This window comes from Vipera berus (genome assembly GCF_964194415.1).
Source record: "Vipera berus genome assembly, chromosome: Z".
Classification (NCBI taxonomy): Eukaryota; Metazoa; Chordata; class Lepidosauria; order Squamata; family Viperidae; genus Vipera; species Vipera berus.
The window spans coordinates 18,870,026-18,897,172 of record NC_138205.1 but is presented as its reverse complement, the minus strand read 5'-3'; the positions used below and the strand labels follow the sequence as shown (position 1 = coordinate 18,897,172).

Below are 27,147 nucleotides of genomic sequence, written 5' to 3'. Positions count from 1 at the left end.
TTTTGCATAAGTTGTTTGCATAACTTTTAATTAGTTTATTCTGCTTCTGCTGACAACTGAAAAGTTGGAGAGACATAGAGGTAGTCCTTGACTTACAACCATTCTTTTAGTGACTGTTCAAAGTTACAAGGGCACTGAAAAAAGTGACTTCTGATCATTTCTCACACTTATGACCATCGCAGCATTCCTGTGGTTGCATGATCAAAATGTGGATGCTTGGTAACTGGCAGGTATTTATGACAGTTTCCGTGTCACGTGATCGCCTTTTGCCATCTTCTGACAAAATCGATGGGGGGGACCGTATTCACTTAACAACAGCACCACTAACTTAACAACTGCAATGATTCACTTAATGATTCACTGTTGCAAGAAATGTCATACAAATGGGGCAAAACTCACTTAACTGTCTTATTTTTTTAGGCTCAATTGCGATCGTAAATTGAGGACTACCTGTATTGAAAAAAAAAGACTACACATGGTCCTTGACATATGACCATAATGGAGCCTGCCTATTACAGCTGTAAATGGTAGTGGTTGCAAAATGGGCCGACTCAATTTTACAACCTATTTTTGTGGCAACTGTTAAGTGAGCTCCATCACCAGAAGTTCACGCTGGGCATGGTTTTGCCCAAAACCGGAAGTGCTGGGTTTGGCAGAACTGACGCAAAACACCCTCACATAACTGTGGGATACTGCAAATAGCCCTAAGTGCAACCATGTTGCCAGGCATCCAAAATTCAGCCATGTGACCACAGAGTGAGCCCAACCATTGGAACTTTGAGTCCGGGTTGTAAGTAATCCTTGGGACAATCCTCGTTGTAATGTCGAATGGTCACTAAGCAACCGGTTGTAAGTTGAGGATTGCCTGTAATTCAAATATTGACTAAGAGCGTGTAGGAAGGAACCACGGTTACAGATCAGGAGTAGATTTCAGTGTCAACAAATTCCTTCAGCCTTGGATGATGATGGATGGCGAGAGTGACGATGTGAAGAGCGGGGGCCTCAATACTAAAGGCTCCACCATTGTCCCAAGTAGCATAGTTAAGAGCATCCTGATGATCTCATTTCTTGAGCTCCCAGTATGATCTGGTCCTTACCCTTGGCATCTATAATTTACACCATCTGGGGGGGGGAATAAAAATAAGGTATTCTTGCTTGTATTCGACTCAGGAGTCCCCCAAGGTCCTATGACCTTTATGGATGAAAACTTTTATGTTTGGCCACTGATGCATATAAACAAGGTTCAGAGGTCTGGCAAGGATGGATTGCCTGTTGGGTATTCCATGGCTGGTGATTCAAAGTAGCATAGGAGACTTCATCCGGATGTTCTCCAGCATCAGAGGACTAGAAAGAAGAAGAAAGACTTAGGAGGCACACGTTCCTTCGCTGTTGCAATGCAAGCAGACGAGGTGATATAATGGTGTGTGGGCATGAGCTTGGTACACAAGGGGAAGAGGTGCTGCCTAGGGCAGGGGTAGGCAACCTTGGCTCTTTTATGACTCATGGACTTCAATTCCCAGAATTCCTGAGCCAGCCATGCTGAGGGGAAAGACAGAGGTTTCCAAGCTGAGCCATGCTGGCTCAGGAATTCTGGGAGTTGAAGTCCACGAGTCATAAAAGAGCCGAGGTTGCCTACCCCTGGTCTAGGGAAAGAGCAGATAAAATGAGGGGGAGCCTGCAGCTGAACAATGGGCAGAGGAAGAAGCTTAGTAAGGATCCATCCCAACTTATCAGGTGGCAAAAAATGACAGTGGGTGATTTGCACTTTGAGATTTGCAAGGTTGATGTAAACCTCCCAAGTACTAACAGCCCTCTGAAAGTGCAAATTTCCTGCCAGCTCTTTTTACCACCTGAGGAGGTAGGGTAGATCCTTTTTTTTCTTCTCCTGTTGTTCAACTGCAGGCGGCTCCCACTTTTACCTATTCATTCCCTGGGCAAATTTCTTCCCAGGTCATTCCCACATATCACTTATTAAAATAAAAGAATTCAACTCTGCAGATTTGCAAGATTTGTGCCAGCCCTTTGAGGTGGACCAAACTAGAAAACCAAAGTTAGGAATACAACTACTACTTTTATTATAAAATTGCAATAAGAGAATTGGGTAAGTTTCATTGAGATCCTCCACCCCCGCCACCATCTTTGTGAAAACTAGGAAGGGTCAAATCTGAGACGTTTTCTCAAATTACTCTTCTGCCTTGTACTCAAATTTCATTTATCCAACGACTGTCTTAGCTGTGGCTCTTCCTCTTGTTCCTCAAGATTATTCCTACTGCCCATGACATGCAGTGATTCTTCAGCCACTCATAATCTACTCTCTACTAGGGGCAGAGGGTTGTGAATAGAAAAATCTTTGTCCTCTCTTTGTTTATCATCTGTTTTGGCTACTTGTTTGCTAATTCTTTTGATCTCACTTTTGATTTTTGTTCCCAGGTATCCCCCAAAGGAGCACATGCTCTTTCATCCTTCTCCTAACAGGATGAAAGCAGTAGTGGGATTCAGCTGGTTCGCAACACTTGAGCAGAACCGTTAGCTAATTTTTGGTTGCCCAGGCCCAGAATGGACTTCCGGAAGCGGCATCCACACAGAGAACCGGTTGTTCACATATTTGAATCCCACCACTGGATGAAAGTACTAGGTTTATCTGCCCCTGTCATATATCTCTTGTAAATACATCTCCTTTCTGTTATAGTTTTAAAAACTTCATTAATCAATGCTCAGGCCATGTTCCTGTTCTTAGGACCTTCACATGCTTCCACACAATGCTTCTACTTCCAGCTTGGAAGAGAGAGCTAGAGAGCTTCCATTTTTGCATGGAATAGAATGAAAACTTTTTGGCCTCAGAGAAATCAAATCAAATTTTCTGGTTGCTCACTGGCACAGGACTGTACTTACATACGATCCCCATTTTCCCCAGTTATATAGTTTGCATGAGATAAGGAGAGCTAAGTCAGCCTCCAACAAGAATGGGGTTAGAGAATTCATAGGCACAAGAATGTCTTCCCATGCACTCTCATGATGTAATTATGAATTTAATGCCACCAGTTTCATTAAGTGGAGCGGTTTCTGAAATTCTAAGTCACACATGCCCAACAATCTTCAAGCTTTTGTCTGTCTTTCTTCAAGCCACACTCCCGAAAGCAGGGGAAAAAGTAAATGGTTTTAATTAACATGAATAGTTAATGTTAATGTTGAATGTTATCTTTTTTTTTCTTTTTACAACCCTGTAATCCCTTTTATCGGGGTGGAGTCAGAGCCACTGAGTGGAGCTGAGCATTTACTGGCCAGATGCCCTTCCTGATGCCTATGCAGAGTTCACAGCAGATATTTTCTCTTTGCATCCTGATAGAGAAACATCTAGGATTGAACTCAGCCTTCTGAGTGGTAGGTGAATGTTTTTACCTCTAGGCCACCATGCCGCTCTTATTGAATATTATCCCTTAATTACAGTTATGGTAATAGGTTTACACCCTGTATAGTAATGTTCTCCTTAGATCAAATGAAAACTGACAATTCAGAGGTAACTTTGGAAGGACTTGACTGTTCTAACTTCTGTATCTGATGAAATAATTTAGACAAGGAAGGCACAGTTAAGAAAAGAAAGATCTTACCAGATTCATTGCTGGGTTATTTTCATTGGTTTTGAAATCTGTGGATCAAAGACAGGCATGAGATTCTTTGCCTAATTTGTATTTGATTAAAATAATAGCAGCTCATCCTTTCCAAAACATTCTCCCCATAAAATGCCTAAATGAACAAGTCTCTATCAGAGTTGATTTATATGAGAAAGTTTTTGTGCCAAGGTGGCCCCACTCTACCATTTCATGATTCATCACACTTGCCTTCTTTTATTTTTTATTTTTTATTGATTTTATTATAATTTGGTTGATTATTGTGAGCCATTCAGAGTTGCTGAGAGTTGCCTGGCATACAACATTATTTTTTTAAAAAATTATTCATTGCTTAAAAATTTCCTCCAGTTTTTAAAATACAGCTGCTAAGATCTTCATATTATTCCAGTTTGAAACGCTGGTATATCTGGAGGATTTTTCATATGAAACCTGCAGTTAAAACAAATTCTACCCATTTCCACCTTAGGTCTTTGCAGTTCAAATTTGCAATTTCCTTTCTGGTTAGATTTGCTTGCACCACTTTATTAACATTAGAGATGAGATTAAGTCTGTTCTGCTTATTCAAAATGTTTTATCTTGTACTGCTGATTTATTGCTCAATTTTCTTAAGTTTGCATTTCTCTTTTGTCAGATGGCTTCCTTTGCTTTAAAATGTTTGGGGTAAGCCATTGTAAGCCATTTTTAAAACATGTTCATATGTTCAGTTGTAATGGCTATAATACATTTCTTCAATTTCTTTAAGCCACTTTTTTTTTCTTATTTCAAGGAGTATATCAAGGAGATATACAAGCTTAATTCAAGGCGTATATCAAGGAGATATACAAGCTGTTTCCCTTGGGTTATAAAAAAGATCTTTCTGGTCCTATTATCAAGTTTTCAGATTTTATTACCTATTGCTAGCAAGCTTTAAGCTTTTTTTTTTTAAAATCACAAGGTCTAAAATGTGCTTTGCCTCTCTGTCTAATACTATGAGCTGTCATCTTTTAGGGAGAAGCTTTTTTATGCTTTTGATGAAAATGAAGGCAATGCGGTAATCCCGTGAGCCTTAAATACCATGGTTGGTTATTGTTCATCTACTTCTCTGTAACCATGTTTATTACAAGATCATCACTTACTTTTTCTCCTTTTCTTGAACACTACAACAGCCAGCAGCAACACAACAATCAGGAAAACGCTCGCCCCAATGCCTGCCCATAAGTATGGGCTAAGAATATCTGTAAAGCCAAAACAGTTGCATTATACTGCTGCTCCTCTAGATGTCCATCACAACACTCACATAGGGTTTCCTAGAGGTTCCTCCTCATCCTTCTGGAGATGACACAGGTTGAAACTGGCACCCTTTGGAGACAAAGTATGTGCCCTAAATTAGACTTATGGTCTTTCCACACCTTCTGCTGACAGTGGGGAAGAAAAGCTACCATGATTCTTAAATCAGTGGGTTTGTTTTCCTCAATGGAGCCCTTTTTCCCCAGACTGCTTTTTGTCCATGGCTCCTGGTTCTCAATCCATCCCATGCTTCTCTCTCTCTCTCTCTCTCTCTCTCTCTCTCTCTCTCTCTCTCTCTCTCTCTCTCTCTCTCTCTCTCTCTCTCTCTCTCTCTCTCTCTCTCTCACACACACACACACACACACACACACACACACACACAAATTCCTTGCCTCATCATTTCACGTCATGCAGTAGACCTAGACTTTGAGCAACTCCATGAGTCAAACCAGTTGAGTAGGTCTTTCCATATCCCTTTCGTCACATAAACACTAAAAATATCTAATGACGCCTTTCTGGAAAGCTTTACTCCCACTGTTTGTCCTCTATCAGACTCCTTTCCTTAATTCACGGACACAAACATATTCTTTCTTTTATCTTCTGCTTTTTTATTTCGCTTTCTGAAAGAAAAAGAATGGACTTTCATCCAACTGTCTGAAGTCCTGCAGGGACAAGCTTGTTTGCCTTAGGCCAGGGGTAGGCAACCTTGGCTCTTTTATGACTCGTGGACTTCAACTCCTCCGGCTGGCTCAGGAATTCTGGGAGTTGAAGTCCATGAGTCATAAAAGAGCCAAGGTTGCCTACCCCTGCCTTAGGCAGAATTGCCTATCCTGGAGCCCTATAGATCTACTAGATACCACCCCATTCCCCCAATCTTCAGCTACGTTGGGCAATGTTGAATGAAGGAATGTTGCCTTTTTCCAGTTTTCATGCCCATGTTTCTCTTCCCACCACCTTCCTATATCAAATCCAGAAAACAATAGCTACTCTAAATTATCGTGACTCTTCTACAATGTTTATAAGATGCAGTAAATGAATTTTGTAAAATTAAAACAAAGCATTCTTCTCATCAGCTGTTCTGTACCTTTTAGCTCTGCAAACTAAATCACCATGTCCTAGTTTGATTTTATAGGAGAATGTAAATATGCTATGTCCTCGTTAATGGATAAATTAGGATGCTTTTTAAATATTTGCTGAAATAAACTCTTGAGCATCCTTTCTCACTGACACACCAGTTGTGGCTTCTGCATTGTGGTTCAGCAACATCTGCCCCTTACAAGGATGATGGCGATCTACTGACCTTTTATTTTATTAAATTTATTTTTATTTTATTAAATTTATATACCGCCCTTTCCCGAAGGACTCAGGGCGGTTTACAGGGCATTTAAAACAACCAATACAAAAGTTAAAAACAAATTAAAAAAAGATTAAATCATCCCTAGAATTAAAAACCCCAGTTAAAAATTCTCAGCCTAGACCGGAAAGCTCGAAGAGCCAGGTTTTCAGGTCCCGGCAAAATGTGCGGAGGTCAGGGGCAGTCCTAAGCTCCACGGGCAGCTGGTTCCAGAGGGCAGGCGCACCCACAGAGAAGGCCCTTCCCCTGGGTGTTATCCGCCGACAATCTTTTATCGGCGGCACCCTGAGAAGACCCTCCCTGTGGGAGCGCACTGGACGAAGGGAGCTTGATGCCAGCAGCAGGTGTTCCCTCAGATATCCCGGACCCAAGTCATTCAGGGCTTTATAGGTCATCACCAGCACCTTGAATCTCACCCGGAGGGGAACTGGAAGCCAATGCAGCTCATGGAGTAGAGGTGTTACATGGGAGAATCAGGAAACCCCCATCACAACTCGCGCGGCCGCATTCTGCACCAGTTGAAGCCTCCGGGTGGTCCTCAAGGGCAGCCCCATGTAGAGAGCATTGCAGTAGTCTAGATGGGAGGTCACGAGCGCATGGGTGACTGTGCGTAGGGCATCTCGGTCCAGATAGGGTCGCAACTGGTGCACCAGGTGAATCTGGGCAAAAGCCCCCCTGGCTACGGCTCCTATATGATCTTCAAAATTGAGCCGTGAATCCAGGAGGACGGCCAAATTGCGAGCCCTATCAACGGGGGGTAACACCTCACCCCCCATCGTTAAAGGTGGAATAATCTGGTTATCCCAAGATGCCGATACACACAGCCACTCAGTCTTGGCAGGATTGAGACGAAGCCTGTTTCTCCCCATCTAGACCTGAACCGCCTCCAGGCAACGGGACATCACGGCGAGGGCATCACTGGGTTGGTTCGGGGTGGAGAAAAACAGTTGGGTATCATCAGCGTACTGATGATACCCCACCCCGAAACCACGAATGATCTCACCCAGTGGCTTCATGTAGATGTTGAACAGGAGGGGAGAGGGAACCGACCCCTGAGGAACTCCACAAGCGAGAGGCCTCGGGGTGGATCTCTGCCCTCCAGTCAACACCGATTGCGAGCGGCCCAGGAGATAGGAGGAGAACCACCGTAAAACAGTGCCTCCCACTCCCAACCCCCTGAGACGCCGCAGAAGGATACCATGGTCGATGGTATCAAAAGCCGCTGAGCGATCTAATAGGACTAGGACAGAGGAGCAACCCCTGTCCCGAGCCCGCCAGAGATCATTCACCAGCGCGACCAATGCTGTCTCTGTGCTGTATCCGGGCCTGAAACCCGATTGGGTTTGATAGACAAACCATCTCGGGCAGTTAAATAGGAGGGATTTTAAAATAGAGGGGAGAGGAAAAAAGTCTTTGTTATAAGCATTTTTAAATAAAGTAACTGAGACAGGGCGAGTTAATGGACTTATACACAATTGTCTAAGGTAGACTTCAGGTTGCCTTGCTAGCTGTTCTTGAAGGACAGGTACTCATTGCTTTACTCTCTCCCATCCATAGCTAAGGATGCTTTAAATCTACCTGGCTCAATGTTGAAGTAGTATTTTCACCTTGCTACATGCACAGTGTGTGGCACTTTTGTAGCAACTGTGGTGATGATGGTAAAGCCAGGACTGAGACCTTCTGAGCTCCTAAGGGCCATTTTTGGCTGCTTTGAACACCTCCCCTTTTTTCTACCAGTCCCTGGTGATTTCTCTCTCTGTCCATTTTAACTTTTTGAGAAGAGGTACTGGGATTTTGCTTGATCTGTGTCTCATAATATGCTAATAGGCGTTATATAAACTTCTTAACTCCTTATTTGCACAGATCTACCAGCCTCACATTCTAGACACATGATCCCCCCCCAAAAAAAACCCCTCCCATGACCCTTGGGTGACAGACAGTTTGTGGGGTGGAGAAGTGCTGGTGAAGCAATGAGTCCACCCACCAGTGTCGGTCAGCTGTTTTTAGATGGAGCAAGTGGGCAAGAGAGACAGGAAGAAGATCTGCCAATGGTGCAGCCGGCATTTCAAAGACGTCTCAGCCCACAAAAGGGGGAAGGAGCACAGGGAAGCACTTCAAAAGGGACCCTCCCTAGTTTGCCAGAGAGAAAAAGGAAAGGAGGGGAGAAATACTTTTCAGTCTTGCAAGATTCTGTTAATGTAAAGTAATAGTAAAGATAGAGCTAGTACTCCTGGTTGCTTTTCTTCTCTGGATTGCCTCGCAGGGATAACGCCAATCTTGCAAGCCTGAAAGTATTTTTTTTTAATTCCATTTATATCCCGCCCTTCTCCGAAGACTCAGGGCGGCTTACAATTTAAGCACAAACCAATGTGCTTAGCAATAGCCTTCATTCTATGTATATGCCTGCTTATTAGGGCTTTCGCCCCCTCCCCCAAGCGGCATTATTACAAAGTCAGCTTATTGCCCCCAACAATCTGGGTCCTCATTTTACCTACCTCGGAAGGATGGAAGGCTGAGTCAACCTTGAGCCTGGTGGGATGCGAACCTACACTAATTGCAGGCAGCTGGTGTTACTTAAGGAGGCATTAGCCCACTGCTCCACCAAGGCTCTTTTTCCCCCTCCAGAAATCTTATACAATAGGTAGGCTAAAATCAAATAAATAGATAAAGTACAGGTAATCCTCAACTTGCAATCATTTGTTTAGTAACTATTCGGAGTTGCAATGAGGCTGGAAAAAAATCCAGTCCTTGCACTCTCAACCACTTCTTTGCACTTATGATTGACACCCCACCCTCGTGTGATTCCAGTGAGGATGCTTGGCATGTACGACTGGTTCCAGTATCCTGTACTCACGTGAACATGATTTGCAACCTTTTGGGGGCAGTTCTGGCAAAAAATGCCCCACCAATTTAGAAGAATGCATTTGAACTTATGAGTACGGCATTAACGATCATGGAGAGTCGCTTAACGGTTATAAAAATTGCGGTAAAATCGGGTCTGACTTGACTTACGACCACAAGGACTTACCAAAAGAAATTCCAGTCCCGACTGTGGTTGTAAGTTGAGGACCACCTATAGATGTAGAAAATTGAAAATCAGAGCGCACGAAGGAGTGCAATGCACGCAGCGACGAAGGGGAAAACAGATTGTTCAGCCGTGAAAAGAGAAGTTTGAAGTAGAACTTATCAAATCACATGAAGGGATAACACACAGAAAGAAGTCAAAAACCTGTTCATTTCATTCCCAAATGCAAAACATAGAATGATGGAGCTAAGTTATAGTAAGACAGAGTTTGACGGAATGTTAATGAGAACTTCCTAACAATAAGAGCATTTTAGCAGTGAAAATAGTGAGGTGGTGGGACCTCCTTTATTGGGTATAACCTAAGACAATCATCTTCCTGAGATAACTTAATGTGAATTCCTGCCAGGGGTGTCAAAAAAAGAAAAGATGTTGATTGCTCCAGTGCAACTGAAGCCCAGTCTCTTGATGTGTGTGTGTGTGTGTCAGTTTTGTGAAAACATACAAAGGAGTAGTGTTGACCCAGAATTAGGGGACAGTATAGGAAATATCAGGGACGCGGTGGCTCAGTGGGTTAGGACACTGAGCTTGTTGATCAGAAGGTCGGCAGTTTGGCGGGTCAAATCCCGAGTGCCGCGTAGCAGAGTGAGCGCCTGTTACTTGTCCCAGCTTCTGCCAACCTAGCAGTTCGAAAGCACGTAAAAATGCAAGTAGAAAAATAGGGACCACTACGGTGGGAAGGTAACAGCGTTCCGTGCGCCTTTGGCGTCTAGTCATGCCAGCCACATGACCACGGAGACGTCCTCAGACAAGCGCTGGCTCTTCGGCTTTGAAATGGAGATGAGCACCGGCCCCTAGAGTCGGAAACGACTAGCACACATGTGCGGGGGAACCTTTACCTTTACCTTTTACCTATAGGAAATATCAATTGTGAATGTGCATTTCAAGGGCTTGCTGTTTGTATTGAGCGTCTGGATGAGAGAGTGGAAGAGCTTAGCCAAAATAACATGAGATTAGATGCAAAAATGATGGATGCAGAAACTGTGATGGAAAAGATTGATGATGATGTGGTTTTGCTACAGTATCGAGAAATGGAGTTTGCTGTGAGAATTAGAGGTTTGAAAGAAGATCCTAAGGAGATAGAAGGCAAGAAAATACTTCTGGTTGGATTATATGCTCCTAACCAACAGCAAGCAGAATTTTATAAATTATTACACAGCAAGATTATTCAGTGGGGTTACAAATCTTATATTTTTATGGGAGATTGGAATGGTGTTTTGGATGTACAAATGGACAAAAGAGGCCTTTTTAGAAGTACGCCAAGTCATGCTAGACTGCCTAAATCATTTTTTGAGATGAAGGATGACTTGGAATTGAGAGATGTTTGGAGAGAAAGGAACTTGCAAGAAAAAGACTTTACTTTTTTCTCTGATAGGCATCAATCTTTATCCAGGATTGATTTTGTATTAATTACTAATGATTTTTTTCTAGGATTAAGAAGATCAAGATATGTCCAAGAACTATATCTGATCACAGTCCAGTATGGTTGGAGATAGAAAAAGATAATGGAGATAGACGGTCTTGGCGACTAAATGAGAATTTGTTTAGATATCAGGAAAATGTGGAAGAGTGTAAAAAACAGATGAAAGAATTTTTTTAAAATTAATATGCATAAGGGTACTTCTATTGAGATGGTTTGGGATGCAAGTAAAGCTTATATGACAGGAGTGTTAATATCCTTGAACAATAAATATAGATGTAAATTGGAATCCAGGCAGAAAGAATTAGAGGATGAAATTAAGAGAAAAGAAAAGGCTTTAATTTTGAATCCATCTGATGGGAAGATCAAAGAGGTAATTACTTTACTAAGAGGTCAGTTTGATATGTTGATGGCAGATCAAGTGGCAACTAACTTACGGTATGTTAAACATAACACTTTTTGTAATGCCAATAAACCGGGTAGGTGGTTAGCCTACTTGTTAAGGAAGAAACAAAGGGCATGTAATATAGATAGAATAGAGTACAAGGGTAAAGTGGTGTATCAGCAGAATCTTATTAAAAAGGCTTTTGTTGATTTCTATTCTAAGTTGTATGTTAGAGATAAGATTCGAGATACAGATATAGATAGATACTTGCAGGAAGCTAACATTCCTGTTCTTACACAAGAACAAAGGGAAGGGATGAATCAATTGATAAATGATGAAGAAATTTTTTTAGCAATTAAGCAATTAAAGGTGGGTAAAGCACCAGGAACTGATGGATTGACTTCCGTCTACTATAAAAATTTACAGTCAGAAATGGTGGAACCTCTAAGAGAATTGTTTAGGACAATTCAACTGGGAGGAGAAGTGCCTCCATCGTGGAAAACAGCGTTTATTTCGCTGATTCCGAAGGAAGATCAAGATGCTACCCAATCCAAAAACTATAGACCAATATCGCTTTTAAATACTGATTATAAGATATTTGCCAAAATTTTAGCAAATAGATTAATGAAGGTAATGCAGCAAGTGATTCATAGTGATCAAACTGGATTCATAAATGGTAGACAAATGAAGAATAATGTGAGACATATTGTAGATTTATTGGAATTTTTGGAAAGAAATAATCAGGTCTCTGCAGCGCTGATCTTTTTGGATGCTGAAAAAGCTTTTGATCAATTGGATTGGCAATTTTTGGTGAAAGTATTGGAGAAAATGGAGTTTGGGGAAAAATTTTTGCAATCTATTAGAGCAATATATCAGAAGCAAACAGCTCGTATAATAGTTAGTAGTTTGACAGAAACATGTAATATTGAAAAGGGCACAAGACAGGGGTGTCCATTGTCACCCTTACTGTTTGTTTTAACATTGGAAATATTATTGATTAAAATACGACATTCAAATAAAATTAAGGGAATTAAAATAAGAGATCAGGATTATAGACTGAGAGCATTTGCGGATGACCGGGTTATTACAGTAAGTCAACCGACTTACTCAGTTGTAGAGCTGATGGAGATAATAATGTTATATGGGAAAGTTTCTGGATTTAAGATAAATACACAAAAAACTAAAATATTGTCTAAAAATATGACTATAGAACAAAAGGTTGTTTTAGAAGAGTTAACGAGATTTGAAATAGTCAAGAAGACTACATATTTGGGGGTTTATTTGTCAGTTTCAAATGTGAAGTTATACAAGAATAATTATGAACCGTTATGGGTAAAAATACAAAAAGACTTAGATAGTTGGAAAAAACTACAATTATCCTTATTGGGAAGAATTGCAGCAGTGAAAATGAATGTTTTGCCAAAATTTTTATTTTTGTTTCAAATGATACCTATACTTAAAAAGGATCCAAATTTGGAGGAATGGCAGAAAGGTATTAATAAATTTGTTTGGGCAGGGAAAAAGCCACGAGTTAAATTTAAGATAATGCAAGACATACGTGAAAGAGGTGGTCTTAAAATGCCTAATCTTAAATTATATTATGAGGCTGCTGCTTTATCATTGATAAGTGACTGGTTTAATTTAACACAAGGGAGATTATTAAATCTTGAGGGTTATGATTTGTTATTTGGTTGGCATGCATATTTATTGTATGATAAGGTGGATAATGTGTTTAAGATACATATATTAAGGTATGCTCTGTTGCGAGTATGGAAGAAATATAGATATAAGTTAAATTATAAGATACCAGTTTGGGCAATACCTAAACATGCAATAGAAAATATAAACGTTGGATTTAAACATGATGAGACTACATATAAGGAAATTTTAAGGATAGAAAGGAATGTATGGCAATTAAGGCCATATAATATTTTAAAAGAAGAAAAGATTGTACAAACTTGGTTCCAGTATGGGCAGTTACAGGCAAGATGGAAAGAGGATCAGAAAGTTGGTTTTTCGATAACTGATGAAAATTTGGTAAAACAAGTTAGAGATCAAGGTCAAGCACATATAAGAAGGATATATAATGCATTGATAGAAATCGATTCAGAAACGGAACTTGTTAAAGATTTTATGATAAAGTGGGCCCAGAACTTTCAGGAGGTTATAACAATGGATACTTGGGAAAAGATTTGGGTCAGAAATGTAAAATTCACACAGGCTCAAAATTTAAGAGAGAATTTTTATAAAATGTTTTATAGATGGCACTTAGACCCTAAAAAGTTAGCAAGTATGTATCCGAACTGCCAGCCCAAATGTTGGAGGTGTGGTTGTGAGGATGCAACGTATTTTCATATATGGTGGACTTGTAAAAAAGTCAAAGCTTTTTGGATTAAAATTTGGTGGAATATGCAAAAGATATTTAAGAAAAAGATAAAGTTTTCTCCGCAGTTCTTTTTGTTGGGTATTATTACAGACTTTACTGTTATAGATACTAAATTGGTTTTGAATTTAATTATGGCAGCAAGACTTTTAGTAGCGCAATATTGGAAAAAGGAGGAACTGCCGACTATAGAAGAATGGACTTTGAAAGTTTCCAATTTGGCGGAAATGGCAAAGATCTCAGCTTACTTGAAAGAACAATTGCAACAGAGATATATTGTGGAATGGAGAAGATGGATGGAATATATTCAGAATAAATATGGGACTAAGAAGTTTCATTTAGCATTTGAATAAGTAGTGGTTTTACATTATTAGTTATTTGTTATTTGTTAGTAATATAATTATGACTATGGAGAGTTAAAGCGCAATAGAATTTAATATTTTATTCTTGTTGTTAGCATATTTTAACTTATGTTTGTAAGTCTATACCCTGTATTCAGCTCTGGGAAGTCGGGGAGGGGGGAGGGGAGGGGAAGGGAGGGTTGGGGAGAGGGGAGGGGGAGGAGGGAGTTTCTTTTTTTTTATCTAAAAAATGTAATGTAAAACTTTTCAATAAAAAAAAATTGTGAATGTGCAGATGGCCCTACTGTCTTTGGGCTGTTGCAAAGTCCTGGATGGAGGGTTGTGAAAGGCCAGCAAGGAAAATACCCAATGTCCTAACCCACCCAAGAACATACGATATCTTTAGGGAAACACCCAAAAGGGAACATGTTTGTTACTTCTGCTCTCTTATCTACAGTATGCCAGACTTACTGGGTGAAATCTTTATGTACGCGTGTCAGCTTTGCTGGATGGCTTGCTTATGTAACCAGAAAGAATAAATACAAGGATTTCTTGTCTTTCAGGGCTGCTCTCTTTTAGTGGAGTCTGTCTTTTTTGTTCAGCTGAATAAAAATGTAAAGCTTGAAGGCAACTTCTGGTTTCCTATATTTTTTACCAGCAAAACCTCACAACCTGCATATCAGTAGGGCTTTGATTGCATTGCTGCATCACCATCTTTCCTGTTTTGATCAATCCTTGCAAAACAGCCCTGATTTCAGTACAGAGCAAGTGATTGATATCAAAAGGCACCAGTGGAATTTGTCAACTCTGGAATTCTGTAAATCAGAATTCAGGTCAGATCCCACTCATAAGAATTCTTTGCAAAGATCAAGAGACGGCCAATGTGCAGGGGACAATCCAAATAAGAAAACGGTAGGACACGGATATGAAAAATTGTCATTAGGAATGTTGAGAATCCATGAAGTCCATTTAAGGGAGAAAAGCAAAGGCCACGTATAGAGTAGAGTAAACAGAAATAGAATTCCATCCACCAATAAATCTGCAAAAAGATCTATAACCTCAGGTGTCTTTATCTGTTTGCGATTTCCATCCTACTTCCTGTAAGTTCTCAATATGCAGGAAAATGACCACAATTAACTGCCTTGGGGCCAGTCAGGCTGTATGTTCTACAGTTTTAGCAATGCTGCAAAGCAACATTTCTTAGCAGCATGCTTGATTCCTAGACTATATTTAGACCTGCATGCAGGTCTGAGAAACACAATTGGAAAGAGTGATTGAAAGTTAGTATTTTGTTTGGAGGTATATCCATAGGCCCACAGGAAAAATCAAAGGAAAACTGTATGGGGGGCTAAAAGCGGTACTGAGGAAGCACTGCCCACAATTTTCTTCTTGGGAAGTGGACATCTTCTGACTAGTCAAACCATCAGGGTGGCTCTTTTGAGAAGAAGCAAGCTCTCAAGGCAGCCATCTTGGAGACTGCCTAGCATGTACTTGCTTTTCTGGATATGCTTACTTAACCTCCATCCGGCCTTCTTTGTGATTGAGAACCAGTCTCTATCTCTGCAAAACGTTCCACCAGGGATTTCTGGGTGGAGGGATTATACCATCATTCAAAATAATAATAATAATATAATACATATATCTCATTGGCTGGTGGCAAGAAATTGGAAACTGTGTTGGGTTTGGTCTATAATTAACTAAAGTTAAAACTAACTGTGCTTAGTATGTTGTAGCTGCTAGGTTTATAAATGGTTCAGCAGGTTATGTCAATGGAGTTTGCATAAAGAAGTCCTCATTCTTATTTAGGAAGGGCAAAACCAGACCATTTCTTAGCCCCTGGGACTTTATGGGGAGATTCTCACCTGAAGCATTGGATCCTCCAGGTGTCTTCTCCGTGGTGGGATTCATCATCGCAGGATCTAAAAACAGTCGGGATACAAGAAAGGAATTCCTTTATTTCTTTGGATTTCAACAATATCTCTTGTGAAGTCTCCTAGCAAATACCAGGGTTCCATTTTGCACATTGGCAACACATCTTCCTTCATTGGCAAAGAAAGGAGAATTCGCCGCCCCCCCAAAACAATGGGGCTGGAAGCCCAGCACCCACTCTATACCAAGCCTATGAACCCCTTCCATCGAACCACAACAGTGAATAAATCTAACCCATCACCAGCAGATTTTCCAATAAGTTAGGGTCTTTCTGTTCTGGGCCCACTTCCATGTCGTGAGGGGTCTACCTAAAGCTGGTTACATGATCAACTTCAGAGGACCGGCAAGGCCCACAGCTGAAGGTCCTGCAGGTCCTGTCTTGACCCCCCCATCCCTTCTCATCTCCCCTCCCTGCAAAAAGAAAATACACACATTGCCAATACCCCCAACCCTTCCCCTCCATGTTTCCCTGGGAGGACTTCCTGGTCATTGGCAAAACAATTTCAGGAGCTGCTGAGGGATAACTTTAAAATATGATAAATCTCCTCATTTTATGCCTAACCGATCACTGCTAGCACTCACTATTGGAGCAATATCCTAAAATGTGTACAATCTGGTGATGAAACAGCTCAGGAGTGGAGATAAGCCTTTGGTCAGTACTGCAGTATTTGTCTCTTCAGCCTCCTGCCTCTCTATCTCTTCTCGGTCTCCTGAACATTAATTTTATTGATATAATCTAACTAAAACAAGAATTGTCTATCTCTTCTTGTCTCTCTGCCAGCCTTCATGTCAATCTATCTCTTTCCCTGTCTCCCCTGAAATATTTAATGGACCCCGGACAGATACTGGCCTATCCAGGGTCACCTACTGGCTAATGTTTTATGACTTCCAATCTGTCTGATAGCCACGACTAAGGGCTCTGGCCCAGTTTGAGCTCTTCCAGCAGTTCAGATCCATCTCAGATGGGGCAAATGGAGAAAAGGATATGTGCTACTTTGGCGACTTACCTCTCAAAGGCAGCTCCAGTGGGTCACTTGGCACTGACCAGACAAAGGGACTGCTTTCTTGGTGGTACTGGCAGGTATAACTTTGTGCCAACCTCCTCTGGTGGAGAAAAAAATCCACTGCCTTTTCCCCTGACACTGCAGCCTTGTATTTTATCTGCTTTTTTGATTTCAGAAGAGCAAAAGTCAGATCTGGTTCTATCCCTTCACACCGTATGGTGTATGGATGCTTTTTTACATTTAAAATCTGGATGGTAGGCTTGGTCAGGCTGGGATCTAGAAGGGGGAAAGATTCAGTGAAACCCCAGAGATCCTTGTAGTCAAGTATCTCCTGCTTCATTCAGCCACAGAAAATATCTCTCCCTTTTCAGTCTTTTGGCAATGAAAGGATCCTCTTCTCCATTTTCAAATACGTATTTTTTCCAAATATTTATAAATAAGTTTATTTATTTATTTCCCACTTCATTACTCTATCCAAGCCCACTCAAATTTCCCTTACCTTACATTCTGCGTCTTCAAAGTGATATACTAAACAATATTAACTTACAGAGAGAATAGCATCTATAAAGTAAAAAGATATCAAAATGAAGCTGTAGGTGCCATGATGTAAGTACGCAAATGGATGCATTGTGTCATGAGGTCAACAATCTCTAATACAAAGAGGTTAGTTACCACATTTCTATTCTGACATCATCGTGTGCATGTTGACACTCTTTGTCCAACCCAATGGATGACTAAGCACAGATATGGATTTGTCATTTCAAAGACCGCAAAAGAAATTAATTCACATCAGGTCAAGCTAACGAACCAATTTTAATCTAGATTACATCACCATGGAGGCAGAAGGGACCTCTCTTGCAAAACGCATGAATATTTTAGTTGAAGCAACTTGGCTTTCCATTCAGGCATTACAAACCCTAATTTCCCATCTCTTGTACCAGTGATCTGAGTGTTATACAGAATGCTACCTCTTTCTTTCCCTTCTCTATAACAATCCTGTGAGATATGTTGGTTGACAGAGAACAAATCAGGAACTTTTCTTTTGGGTTTAATGGGAAAAAGATTTGGAGGTGGGGTTGTTGTTGTTGTTTTGGAACTTTGATGTCATATATGTTGAGAGCAGCAAGATTACATTATACACAAAAATGGCAGTACACTTCAGTCCCCACGATGGATGAATGGTTGCAAAAGCTGATGGAGTTAGCAGAGATGTCTAAATTGACTGCTTTGATAAAAGGGGGGAAAACCCCCCACCCCACAATTACTTTGGTTTCTGCTTGGAAACCGCTCCCGGACTTTGTCTTTGAGGTGGGAAAAAATAAAAATAAAACTTTGATTTGGGGGTTTACTGATTAGATAGATTCTTTGTTATAGAAATGGCTAGTTTATACTATTATGTAAAAGTAAAAAGTTCGAGTTTAATGTCACTTCTTATTCTACGACACCAAAGGGAGTCAGAAGTCAATGTCTTTTCTTACTTTTTCTCTTCTTTTCTACACTTTTCTCTTCCCCTTTCCCTCCTCTGTTTTTCCATCATCATCATCATCATCATCATCATCATCATCACAATAAGTTGGAAGGGACCTTGGAGGTCATCTGGTCCAACCCCCTGCTCAGACATTTGGCTGTCCAGTCTCTTCTTAAAAACTTCCAGTGTTGGAGCATTCACCGCTTCTGGAGGCAGGTTGTTCCACTGGTTAATTGTTCTAACCGTCAGGAAGTTTCTCCTTAGTTCTAGGTTGCTTCTCTCCTTGACTAGTTTCCATCCGTTGCTTCTTGTCCTGCTTTCAGGCGCTTGGGAGAATAGCTTGACTGACCTCTTCTTTGTAGCAGCCCCTGAGATATTGGAACACTGCTATCATGTCACCCCTCGCCCTTCTCTTCGTTAAACTACACATACCCAATTCCAGCAAGGATAAAATACAAAATGAAAAAAAAATTACAAAGATAGAGAGCAATTTGCCCAAAATTATCCATTGAGCTTCTCTGGCAGGGTAAGGAAATATTTGGCAGAGGCAAAATTGTGAAACTCTTTGTAGTGCCATTTGTGTGAAAATCGAAAAAAGTACTGAGCAGACGTTACCTGTTAGGTTCAGATAGATTTCATCACTGAAGGTTGAACATTCTCTTCCATGCAGGCATGATCTGCAGTGGTATTTGCCCCCATGTGACCGGATGAGAGGGGACAAGGAAAATGCAGTCCAATAGGATTCTGCCTTCTTAACTGCTACAGTTTCCACGTTATGACTTGGGCTTGTATATCTGGTGAGATAGACATCTCCTTGAAAATCATCCTGAGTCCCGCAGAAGACGGTGACATTTTCACCCAAAGCAACTGTCCCGCTGAAGAGGACAGATATCAAAGGCTTGGGAAGAGTTTGACCTGGATAAGAAAAACAAAGAAACAAAAAACAAAACAGCAGAATAATATCTGAAAAGTGCAGCATCTGCTTATCCCACCCCACAGAAATGGAACCACTAAAGGAGCAGTACTTTCCTTTATGGAGAGTGCCTGATACTTTTTGGAAGAAATGATTACCAAGCATTTAAACAGAGAATACTCCTGCAACAACATCTATTTTGTTGGCATTTATTACCAAAGATTGCAACACCCAGGTTGTTGTTTTTTAAATATAACCTATGCCCAACTTCTGTTATTGGTCAAAAACAGCTGGTCTTTCTTTCTCACATGAACAGCTTTTTTCAGCCCTGAATTCTTTTTTGTGTGTGTGTTTGTGGTTTTGCTTTTTCCTGTGCTAATTATTTTATTTCCTCTTTTTTTAAAAAAAAAATAGAGACATTTCTAGTAATGGTGAATCAAGCATTTCAAATTTGAAGTCTGCTTAGTTCAAAACAGACTGATTTGCCTTTATAGTTTGCTATTTTGAACTTGAAATCAGGCATTTGGCTTTGAAATATTTTGCATACCTGTCATTTGCTCTCCTTGGGGGAAAAAAAAACTTGTCTGAAAGTGAACAACCCCAAGACAGGTTACTGTAGAAATTTTTCCTTTGGGCTTAACTCCAGAATTAGGACCCCCTGAACACAGTTAAAAGAAACCATAAAATCGAAAACTCCAACTGAGCAGAGATATGCATGGTGAGATACCTTCCCAGAGGGATGAGGAACTTTGTGCAAAACCCAGAAAAACATGAAGTAATAAGTCAATTATATTAGATGTGAGAGATCAAGAAATAGGAATGAAAATGCAACTAAATCAGCTTTCTACTTACAGAGTTCAATATACCACTTTGTATATTTCTGTTCCTACAAACCTGCCTTGCTTTCATCACATCCAAACCAGTTTATAAATGATATTGCAAATTATAGGAGTAATTAAAAAGCAATGTTATTTCTTCACACACAGCTGGGATTACACAGAGTTATATTGGAATTTCCCCTCTATGCTTAACTCTGGAAGACAATTAAAGTGCTCTGTCGAATCTGAAATTGGCAAGACTTCCCTTGATCTGCAGTGCTAATCTATGAACACAAATACATATTCAGTGAGCGAAGGAACTTTATGCAAAGCACAGAAAAAGCAGATTAATGTAATAAACCAGCCCAACAGAGGTAGGAGATAAGGAAAAGGAATTTAAATCAGGTTTACCGCTATATGATTCATTCTACCACTGTCCCTTTTTGCTCTTGCAAACCACTTCCCTTGCTTTCAGTAAATCGCTTCATAAGGATCTTTGTTCTTTAAATGCACCACTTTTCACTCATTCAGGATCTAATCAACTCCATCTAATCACAATTCCTTCTATTTCTTCTCTTTCACTCAATGGAACCTTTTTGCTCATCCCTCTTTTCTTCCTTTTGTGATTGCATCCTCATTCCTTGTCTCTTTACGGTAAAACCTCAGTGTGTTTCATACTATGTGCAACGTGATCGCTGTAAGAAATAGAATTAGGACTTGTTCGTTGTTACCCGCACCAACATCCTTGAAAAGGAGGCAGAGGCTCACTCTTGTACAAAATTGCTATTTTGACTTCTTTTGACATTCATTCTTCAGGGCAAGCCATATGCTTAGTTTCTCCCAGGACTTACACCTCATAAAAGTTATCCATCCGTTTCCCATCTTTAGGAAACTGTTGTGAATGAGAAAGATGGGACACGATTCTGAGGAAGAGAATTACACTTTTTGAAAGAACAGTAATTCAGTTTCAGATTACAAGGGAAAAGGAACAGAGTATAATAGAATGGAAAATCTTTTACAGGGATTTGGAATTGTGGGGTTAGAAAATTTAGGACTCTGGTTCACTGTCAGAAAAACTGGATAAGTTTGATTGTGCAAGCGAGCTGTTTTATCATTAAAATACCCTACGTGTTACAGAGGCAACAGAGATGCTAGAAATAAGCATTGTTTCTGGTTAGCAAGTGAAGTTATATTGTTGAGATTAGGTGACAGTTACTTTGTACAATTGCCTTAGTCTTTTTTCCTCTCAGGACTTCTTCCCACTTTTGAAAATTTATGAAGGACCCCATGGGATATATTTATTGATATTTACCACATGAAAAATTAAAATTGACACATTTGCTGCCATATCACTTCTCGCAATTTGTTTGATGGGATTTTAATATTGTATTATTTTTTGTTTTGCTTTTTGGTACTTTTTGGCCTTGGACTGCAAGGTGATTAAACTGGTCAGTCTTAGAGGAGATCAACCCTGACTGCTCTTTAGAAGGCCAGATCCTGAAGCTAAAACTCAAAGACTTTGGCCACCTAATGAGAAGGAAGGACTCACTGGAGAAGAGCCTAATGGTGGGAAAGGTTAAAGGCAATAGAAAAAAGGGACGACAGAGAATGAGGTGGCTGGATGGAGTCACTGAAGCAGTAGGCGTGAGCTTAAATGGACTCCAGAAGATGGTAGAGGACAGGAAGGCCTGGAGGAACATTGTCCATGGGGTCGCGATGGGTCGGACACGACTTCGCAGCTAACAACAACAACAACAACAACATTATTTTTCAAAACAGACAAATCATTTTAATGTCATGGACCCCTGAGGGGGGTTTTGGGTGATCCCCTCTAGGGTCCTAGGATCACATTCTAAGAAACATTGCCTTAGTCAATTGACTGAGCTGCATTTTTCCTGCCTGTAGTCAATTTCATTGTTTCTTTATTAATTGTGACCCATTTTTCTTTTCTTTTCTGCAAGGAAAGGATTAGTTTGGAGTAGGATTTGTTTAGAGGCAGGAATAGTTTTAGGGAGATCTGAGGGGATTATGTAAAGTGGGGAACTGAACCTGGTCCCATCGTCTTTCATGTTCAGGGAAAGAAGCCCTGGAAATAAACTCTCTTCCCACTTCAGCCACAACACTTTTTACGAAGATACTCATAATTTTCTACTTGCAATAATATTTCACGATCACTTGCAGTTCTTCACTCTACGGTATTTACCTCGTCAAATACAGCCTGCCTGGTCTTTGGTGCATTAATTTTCAGATTAATGCTTCCTGTTTTATCAGACATTCTTTCAAATATTCAGTGCAAATCGTTGAGATTGTCAGCCAACCACAGGCCATCATTTGAAAACTGCACACAAAAAGCAATACACAAAACACCTAAAGTACAGCAAAGATACACACAAACACCACCACAACTTCTTTCGAATAGGTTCTCTCAGTGCTTTTTTTGTAAAAGAAAAAGGTGCCGGAACTCACACATGTTATATAACCCACCTTGCCCTCCCTACAAAGTTCCATCCAAAAAAGGTGCCGGAACTCTGTTCTGAGCGTTCTATGAGAAAAAAAGCCCTGGGTTCTCTCCAAATATATATGCCCCCTAATGCATATATATCCCAACAGCTCAACTTGAGCATCTGCTAATCTAATTAAATAGACTGAGGTCAATGAACACATAAAGTAGCTTGACCTGACACAACATACTACAATACAAGGGACCCCCCCCGCCAATAAATAAATAAATAAATAAAAGTAGCTGAACTTCATGCATCGTATAGATGCAATCGCCAACTTTAATGGAGCCAATTAAGAATTTTGTGCCAATTCAGCATGCAATCATGGCTCATCCAGAGTTGCTCAACAGTGAAATGGGAAGCATATAAATTATTTATTTATTTATTTATTTATTTATTTATTTATTTATTTATTTATTTATTTATTTATTTATTTATTTATTTGGTTTATATACCGCCCTACTCCCAAAGGACTCAGGGCGGCTTACAAGGCAAAATTTTAAAACAATACAATATAAAATTAAATTAAATTAAGTCTAGCTGCAAAAAATTAAAATCACAATTTAAAACATTAAACCCCTCAGTCCAAGCCAGATAGCTCAAAGAGCCAGGTTTTTAGGTCCCGGCGAAATGAACGAAGGTCGGGGGCAGTCCAGAGTTCCGTTGGCAGTTGATTCCATAGGGCAGGCGCGCCCACAGAGAACGCCCTCCCCCTGGGGATTGCCCATCGGCAATCCTTGACTGGCGGTACCCTGAGGAGGCCCTCCCTGTGGGAGCGCACAGGACGATGGGAAATTGATGCTGGCAGCAGGTGCTCCCTCAGATAATCCGGGCCCATGCCATTTAGGGCTTTATAGGTCATCACCAGCACCTTGAATCTCACCCGGAGGGCAACTGGAAGCCAATGCAGCTCGCAGAGAAGAGGTGTTACATGGGAGTATCAGGAGACTCCCATCACAACTCGCGCAGCTGCATTCTGCACCAGCTGAAGCCTCCGAGTGGTCCTCAGGGGCAGCCCCATGTAGAGAACATTGCAGTAGTCTAGCCGGGAGGTCACGAGCGCATGGGTGACTGTGCGTAGGGCATCTCGGTCCAGATAGGGCCGTAACTGGCGCACCAGGCGAACCTGGGCAAAAGCCCCCCTGGCCACGGCTCCTATGTGATCTTCCAAACTGAGCCGTGAATCCAGGAGGACGCCCAAGTTGTGGGCCCTATCAATGGGGGGTAACACCTCACCCCCCATAGTTAACGATGGAAAAGATTGGTTAGTCTGAGATGCCGGTATGCACAGCCACTCAGTCTTGGCAGGATTGAGACGAAGCCTGTTTCTCCCCATCCAAACCCGGACCGCCTTCAGGCAACGGGACATCACATCGAGGGCATCACTGAGTTGGTTCGGGGTGGAAAGAAAAAGCTGGGTATCATCAGCATACTGATGATACCCCACCCCGAAACCATGAATGAGCTCACCCAGCGGCTTCATATAGATGTTGAACAAGAGGGGAGAGAGGACCGACCCCTGAGGAACTCCACAAACAAGAGGCCTCGGGGCAGACCTCTGCCGTCCCATCAACACCGACTGCGAGCGGCCCAGGAGGTAGGAGGAGAACCACTGTAAAACAGTGCCCCCCAGTCCCGACCCCCTGAGACGCCGCAGTAGGATACCATGGTCGATGGTATCAAAAGCCGCTGAGAGGTCTAATAGGACTAGGACAGAGGAACAACCCCTGTCCCGAGCCTGGCAGAGATCATTCACCAGCACAACCAATGCCGTCTCCGTGCTGTACCCGGGCCTGAAACCCGATTGGTACGGGTTCAGATAATCAGTTTCCTCCAGGAACAGAGGGAGCTGAAGTGCCACCACGCTCTCAACCACCTTCACAAGAAAGTGAAGGTTGGAGACCGGACAATAGTTGTTCAAAATAGCTGGGTCCAGGGCAGGCTTCTTGAGGAGGGGCCTCACCACCGCCTCCTTCAAGGTGGCAGGGAAGGTACCCTCCCTCAAAGAAGCAGTTATTACTGCCTGGAACCAGCCTCGTGTCTTTTCCCGGGCTACATATACCAGCCAGGAGGGGCACGGGTCCAATAAACACGTGGTGGAACTCAGTCTCCTCATGATCCTGTCCACCTTATCTGGGGTCACAGGATCGAATTCACTCCAGGTAACATTCTCTAGACCGCTCGATTCCTCCCCGTCAGTCTCTGCCCAGTCAGAATCCAAACCGGCTCGAATCTGAGCAATTTTGTCCGTCAGATGATAGCTAAACTCCTTGGCCCGCCCCTGCAAGGGCACCTCCCTCACCTCCTGATTAAGGAGGGAGTGAGTCACCCTAAAGAGGGCGGCTGGGCGATTATCTGCAGATGCGATGATAAGATGCGAGATAAGACCTCGTAAAGGTTCTTAACTGAAATCGGTCAGACTCAGACTGGCTGGATCTCCAACAGTTCTCTAGACCTCGTCTCTGATGCTTCATCTCCCAGAGCTCTACAGAAAACCATGGAGCCCACCGGGATCTGTGCTGGGTCAGGGGTCGCAAGGGTACAACACGGTCGAGTGCCTCGGTGGCAGCCCTTTCCCAGGCATCCACCAAGGCGTCGGCCGGGCTGTGAGCGAGGGTGATAGGTATAGACCCAAGCGCCGTCTGGAACTGTTCCGGTTCCATTAGGCGCCTGGGGCGGAACCACCTGGTCGGTTCCGCAGCCCAGCAGCGGGGGGTGGCATAGTGGAAGACCAACCACAGGAGGTGATGATTGGACCATGACAGGGGGACAATAGTTGGCAAGCCCCCTCCCAGATCATCAAACCACTGCCCAGATAAGAAAACTAGGTCGAGAGTGTGTCCTCCCCCATGTGTCGGACCCTGAATTACTTGGGTCAGGTCCATGGCTGTCATGGAGGCCATGAACTCCCGGGCCAACTCAGACGACCCTCCCAGAGAATGCAGGTTAAAGTCGCCCAGAACTATAAGTCTGGGAAACTCAACCGTCAACCCTGAGAGGGCGTCGAGAAGCTTGGGCAGGGCCGTTGCTACACAGCTGGGTGCCAGGTATGTTAGCAACAAGCCCAACTGAGCCCCAGGGCCACACTTCAGGAGGAGGATTCACTCCCGCCTATCTGTACAATAGAGGTCTCTCGCGGACATAAGGTCTCCTGTATAACTACTGCCACCCCACCGCCCCTGCCCTGAGCCCGTGGCTGATGTAACACACAGAAACCTGGAGGGCAAAGCTCAGTCAGAGGGACACCTCCGTCTGAGCCCAACCAGGTTTCTGTAATGCATGCCAGATCCACGTGTTCCTCTTCGATCAAATCATGGATGAGGGGAGCCTTGTTCACAACGGATCTGGCATTAAAGTACACTAACCTGAGCTCAGGGGCCTGATCCCTCTCACCCCCGGATAAATGGGTACCAACTGGAGGGTCTGAAAAACAAGGGATTCCTCCCAAATTTCACTGCAGAAGAGACTTTTGAAATAAATACCTTGAATGACCCTTGTGGCCAACTATTTTAGGATTAAAATATTCATCAGTGGAACTGACTGCTTGTTGGAGTGCTTTTGTTGTGCCTCCGTCTAAGCTCAAATCCTCCCAAGTGCAAAAAAATATTTCAGACGGTCCATAAGCATCCAGAAAGCCACCCCAGAACCTCCCAGCATTTTGGGAAAGGGGTGCAACCCCCCCAACCTATTGACTCACCTCTAGAAGTCCAACACTGCCTGGCCAACCACCACCCTGGAAAGAAGATCAGGCCGTTAGAGACACAGAGCAGCCAAGAAATGGGAAGCAGTGGTGAGTTTTTGCCCCCCCCTATCAAACAGCATATATGATTCTCTTTCCCTTCCATTTGATCAGATACCAACCAAAGAAGAGGATGTTAAAGGATAACTTCATCTTCAAAGTTCCCTCAGTTCTACAGCCAGGATAGTCTTCTCGGCTCTTCTCATTTGCAGAAAATGGTCCCCGCTGAGGATTTGTACCTCCTAACACACAACTCTGACTGAACTGTGTAGATGGTAGTATCCAATCGTGACTTCTGTGAGATCACACTTTGATGCCGTTCACAGTCAACAGGCCTTATCATTTGGAAACCACTTCCCGTTTCTCTATTGCCAAAGAAGCATAAAATGTACCCAGGGGAAGGAATGTATTGCAAACACCCACGGTTGGGAGGATTTCTCAAAACGAACCTGACAAGTTAATGATATTTTTTCCTCTTTAGCAGCATCAAGCGTGTCAGTTTTCGAATGAAAAGAATTGTGACTTCTGGAATGGAGTGCACCTGGCTTAGTGTTTTTACCTTCCTTCTCCATCCTCTGTGAGACTTATTCCAAGGTGGGTGGGATGGTGGTAACAAGCACCCTCCCCCCCCTTGGGGGATGATGTCCTGTTCTGTAAAGAGAAGCAAAACTGCATACTGAAAAACAAGAAAAATTGCATAATGCATGTGGAAGCTCCTAAGCTTGCTATTTTTGTTGCTAAAGAAAACCCCCCGATCATCATTAACCCAAGTTAGAAATGCAGGTGTGAAGAACACCTGATGTGGCATCTGTGAAGAGTATTGCTCCCAGTAGCTGTAGCATGAAGGATCCTGGGAACTATAGTTCAGCAACATCCAAAGGGCCCCATAGTCCCCAGCCTCTATCATAACAGTTG

The 27,147-nt window shown here is 42.1% G+C and overlaps 1 protein-coding gene across 4 annotated transcripts; it reads right to left on the bottom strand.

The window, feature by feature from the left end:
* Positions 1-26,402, bottom strand: LOC308679081 (killer cell immunoglobulin-like receptor 2DL5B). Of its 4 annotated transcripts, XM_081346325.1 has the most exons (9): positions 26,355-26,402; positions 26,191-26,226; positions 18,877-19,176; positions 16,797-17,069; positions 15,723-15,779; positions 9,278-9,322; positions 4,745-4,843; positions 3,609-3,646; positions 1-1,344 (listed from the first exon to the last, which is right to left on the bottom strand). In XM_081346325.1, exons 1-9 carry the CDS (start codon positions 26,383-26,385, stop codon positions 1,195-1,197), a joined length of 1,029 nt encoding a protein of 342 aa, XP_081202451.1. In that variant the 5' UTR covers positions 26,386-26,402; the 3' UTR covers positions 1-1,194. The 4 variants fall into 4 exon arrangements, with proteins under 4 accessions (XP_081202451.1, XP_081202449.1, XP_081202450.1 ...); XM_081346323.1 differs by lacking the exons at positions 26,191-26,226; positions 26,355-26,402 and having other exon boundaries at positions 18,877-19,474; XM_081346324.1 differs by lacking the exons at positions 9,278-9,322; positions 26,191-26,226; positions 26,355-26,402 and having other exon boundaries at positions 18,877-19,474.
* Positions 26,403-27,147: the final 745 nt, after the last annotated feature.